The 4180-nt window shown below is 37.9% G+C and overlaps 1 protein-coding gene across 1 annotated transcript; it reads right to left on the reverse strand.

The window, feature by feature from the left end:
• Positions 1–662: 662 nt before the first annotated feature.
• Positions 663–2296, reverse strand: LOC133779101 (uncharacterized). The gene is made up of 4 exons (XM_062219098.1): positions 1893–2296; positions 1615–1746; positions 1339–1467; positions 663–1287 (listed from the first exon to the last, which is right to left on the reverse strand). Exons 1-4 carry the CDS (start codon positions 2294–2296, stop codon positions 663–665), a joined length of 1290 nt encoding a protein of 429 aa, XP_062075082.1.
• Positions 2297–4180: the final 1884 nt, after the last annotated feature.

Here is a 4180-nt window from a genome sequence, read left to right on the forward strand (position 1 = left end):
GAGTCAGCAATGTAATCAATTTTATCTGGCAGAACAAACATGGTCATTTCTTTTGACCATATTCATTTTTGACACCTTCTTTATTCCAGAATAAACATAATCCCTGAAAATAATCTCAAGATAATTGAAATACATATTTTTACCAAATATTGATTATTTGTGAGAAATAAGGTAGAAAAATATATTCACACTTAAAAGATATTTTCACACTAGAAAATCAGCTGAATCAATTTGATATTTAAATCATGAATCAATAAGGATATGCTATTGATTTTCCTTAATTATTTTAAAATATTTTGTCTAAATTAAAGTTAGTCAATAAAGGATTTTACAATCTCCCCCTTTGGAAACTTGATAGACAAAAATATTTTAAGAGTTTATTTTGAAAGATCCTACAAAGACAAACCAGGTTAGTGTAAATAGTAATGAAATTACTCCCCTTGTGAAATACGTCTCAATTGTAACAAAAATCACAAACATGAAAAAAAAACAAAATAAACCTGTTAAAAAAAACCTTCTTACTCCCCCTTGTTGTCTAGCAATAAGCCAAAGGAGTAACAACACAAACAAAAGAAACCAAATGAAAAGACACTAAACAGCATTCATTTACAATTTATTTAAACCAAAAAGAGAAAATCAAAACAAAGCAGAAACAGATGGCCTCATTTGGAAGGTCTCGCAGCAAATCGAGACATCATGGTCGAGAGACAATTCTTGAGACTGAAAACTTCTGTCTGAACAGATTCCAAAGTGGCCTTGACACCAGCGAGTTCAGTAATGACAGAATCAGCATCACCAGCCTTGATAGAAATCCCTTTAGTTGTCTTGACTGATGAGGATTCCTTCTTGAGTTTGTAATCTACACCGGCAGTGGGAGTTGTCACGATTTCATATTCCAACCGGAGAGACTTTTGAGAATCAAGCAACTTGTAGATCAAATGAGGAAACACCAAATATTGGCCTTTCTTTTTGGCTTTTCCTAAGGCAGCGATCTGATCAAAAATGAGAGTGGCAAGATCAACTTGAAGACCAGTCCTGACTTTGAATAGAAAGAAGGTCGTGTCAAAGGTAATGGAAGATGTATGAGTGGTGGGAATCCAGTTGTTGGTGGCAAATTTGTGAAGCAAGACATAGTAATGAGTAAGATCGGCCACCTTGAGAACCGAGTGTTGTTCCCAAACCATATTCTGTCCCACCAACTCAGATAAAACCTTGTCTTTGTTGAACTCCATAGCAACATTGATAACAGTAGGAGGCAAATTGAGAACCTTGGCAATTTCAGCAGCACTAAACAAATACCAATGTCGCCGAACTTAAACTTGACCAAACATAAAAGACTTGCTATCAAACAGAGCATCATTAAGATTACAATAGAATTCTTGAACAACCCGAGGAACAAAACCATCAAACCCAGTTAAAGAACCTAACCACCATCGATCCTCAATATTCTTAATGACCCCAAACACTCTATGGGAAGAAAAAGAAAAAAAATTCTCACAGATAAAATCATGATGCACATAATGCTTCATATTTTTCTCATTGTCATTGAAATTGAAATTCAAAGAGTGAGCTTTAAAAGTTGAACCTGGAGTGACTTTAGGATCCACTGGTGACTTTGTGCGAATCTCAGGAATTTTCACAACTTTCTTGCCTTTTGGAGAAACAGGAGGGTCCTCTGATGGGTCAAATTCGGCTTCAGATGCAACATCATCATCAATAGAGGGCATCATCTTCAAGGGGATCATCCTCAAAGGGAACAAAAGCTTCAGATGGGTCAGTTTCAGAAGAGGAACAAGGTGGAGGAATCTTCTTCACCTTCGACCTAAACTTGGAAAGTGGAGTGGAACCCATGGGAGAAGAGACCTTTGGAGTGGAATCCGAAGGATTAGTACCTTCGGACCGAGGGGATTTTCGAGAAGAGGAAACCTGGAACCACCCTTTGTTTTTTTTTCTTGGGTCCAAGAACATCAGGGGATTCAGTGGAGTCAGAATGGGTTTTGGCCGAATCACCGTCATGATCAGAGACATCATCTGAGAGGGATGCTCGAACCTTTTTGGAAGACCTAGGAGCAGAGGCGAGTGGAGCCGCTGATGAAGGAGGTCCAGATGGTACTTTGGGGGCTTCGAGGTCAGGAATGACCATGGCTTTGCTCGTGGTGATGGTTGCGTTAATGAGACTAGGCTGAGACAAGGTACTCTTTCGAGCATTTTTCTTGGTGAGAGATGAAGATGCAGTCAACGAGCCAGCCTTCAAATCCTTGACAGACCGAGAGCCACTTCCTCTAGTTTTCACCATGATTACACGAGAAAGAGAGAAAATTGTCACAAGGAAAAAGAGAAACCGAAAAAGAAGAGGAAGAAAGATGGCAACGGTTGAGATACTGGGCCCAAGGATATCCGAATATAAAGAAAGGGATAGATAGGGATTTGATATATTATTCCATTTTTTTAGAATTAAATGGAATATAGACTTTTGGAAAGTACACAATAATATCCCAAAAAAAAAATAACTGCCAACAATTGTACACGACACAAAATTGGGAAACAAGCCAAAATATGAAACTTTTGTTCTTAAAAAAAATATGAGATAAAGAAAAAAACAAAAATGATATAACATGCCCTTTTTGACAGACTCAGATTCGATTTTCCTTTGAAAGAATATATATATATATTTATTTAATTATTATATATATAACCAAATGTACCAAAAAATATCCCATTTTGATTAGTGCTCAAAGTCTTCGTGCCCTTGTGTTGACTGTGTTTTTAGCCAACGACGTGAGAACGTCCAATACGACAAACCTTCAAGAGAATTTAAATAACACAGACAGTTTAAACAAGAAAAGTAAATAACACACAAGATTTTTATAGTGGTTCAGCCCCGATCAGTCGGTAATAGCCTAATCCACTTAGAGTTGTGATTATAGATCTGTACTCAAGATCAGATGGACTGAGCCAACTGAGTTTCTTCAGTACCGATTGCAAAAATACAAGGATTCTTTCAAATATCAACACTTTCTCTCTCTAGAATACTCAGACCCAAATTTTCTCTCTCTAGAAAGAAGAAGCAGAAGAAACCCTCTCTAATCCCATAAACCCTCTATTTATAGGCTTAGGGTCATACATCTGATATCCCCTAGAATCGGGATATTTTATTATATTTATTACATTTAAATTACAAAGAAACATTCAAAATTCAAAATTCAAAATGTAACAAACCCCCCATTTGTGGGAAGAATGAGAGATTCCCGCGTATCTTGTTGAAGTTGTTTATCGGAATCTTGACTTAGTCTCCTCTAGCTAGTTGATCCACCTCTCCTACTGACCACTCATGCAAGTGCTGGTCAGACATGTGCATGGTGGTAGGACATACACTTGTTGGTCGAACGTGCATGGTGGTAGGACATGCACTTCTCTCCTCATCCTTGGGGTCTCCTAGGTCCACTCTCTTGAGTTCTCCTCGGACCAAGGTCTCTTGGGCTCTCCTCCTCGGACCTCATCCTTGGGGTCTCCTAGGATCACTCTCTTGGGGTCTCCTAGGACCACATCCTTGGGGTCTCCTAGGACCACTCTCTTGAGTTCTCCTCGGATGCACTCTCCTTAGCTCTCCTAGGATGCACTCTCCTTAGCTCTCCTAGAATGCATTCTCCTTAGCCTCCTAGGATGCACTCTCCTTAGCCTCCTAGGATGCACTCTCTTTAGCTTTCCTCAAACCAAGGTGAACTTGGCTTGGTTATGACATCTTTCAAGCAGTCCAAATTCTTCGTCAGTCTACCGGGTCACTTTATCACAACTCTGAGGAGTCAATGTATTTATTGACTATTTAATGTGTCTTTTACGGACCATGTACTGCCATTTATCACCTCTATTGCCACGTCATCAATCTCCATTTTTGGGGATAACACCTTGTATCTGGAGAGAGAAACAATCATTAATTCAAAATAAATTTTTACTATAAGGTTAGAAAATATACTTAATATAAATCATGCTTTTATTTTCAAAAGAAAATATCACAAAATATTTACTCATGTCACAAAAAATATTTTATTCAAATCAATGAGTGTGTATGAGACTTACAAATTTTTCCAACAGTATATCTTAAGCATTTGTGTGTGATTGTGAAAGCAGAGATCATTGCCATGTATGACAATTTTATCCTTTTTCAGGGACATTGCCTTAT

This window comes from Humulus lupulus, chromosome 5 (genome assembly GCF_963169125.1).
Source record: "Humulus lupulus chromosome 5, drHumLupu1.1, whole genome shotgun sequence".
NCBI classification, from domain to species: domain Eukaryota; kingdom Viridiplantae; phylum Streptophyta; class Magnoliopsida; order Rosales; family Cannabaceae; genus Humulus; species Humulus lupulus.

Bases quoted from the DNA above. Each gene is read 5' to 3' on its own strand.
- LOC133779101 (XM_062219098.1), bottom strand. From the start codon at position 2,296: ATGGTGAAAACTAGAGGAAGTGGCTCTCGGTCTGTCAAGGATTTGAAG. The intron at 1,747-1,892 runs GTACTAATCCTT...GTTCCCTTTGAG, and splicing joins AAAATCCCCTCGGTCCGAAG to GATGATCCCCTTGAAGATGA. The intron at 1,468-1,614 runs GTCACCAGTGGA...TTCTTCCCATAG, and splicing joins ATTCCTGAGATTCGCACAAA to AGTGTTTGGGGTCATTAAGA.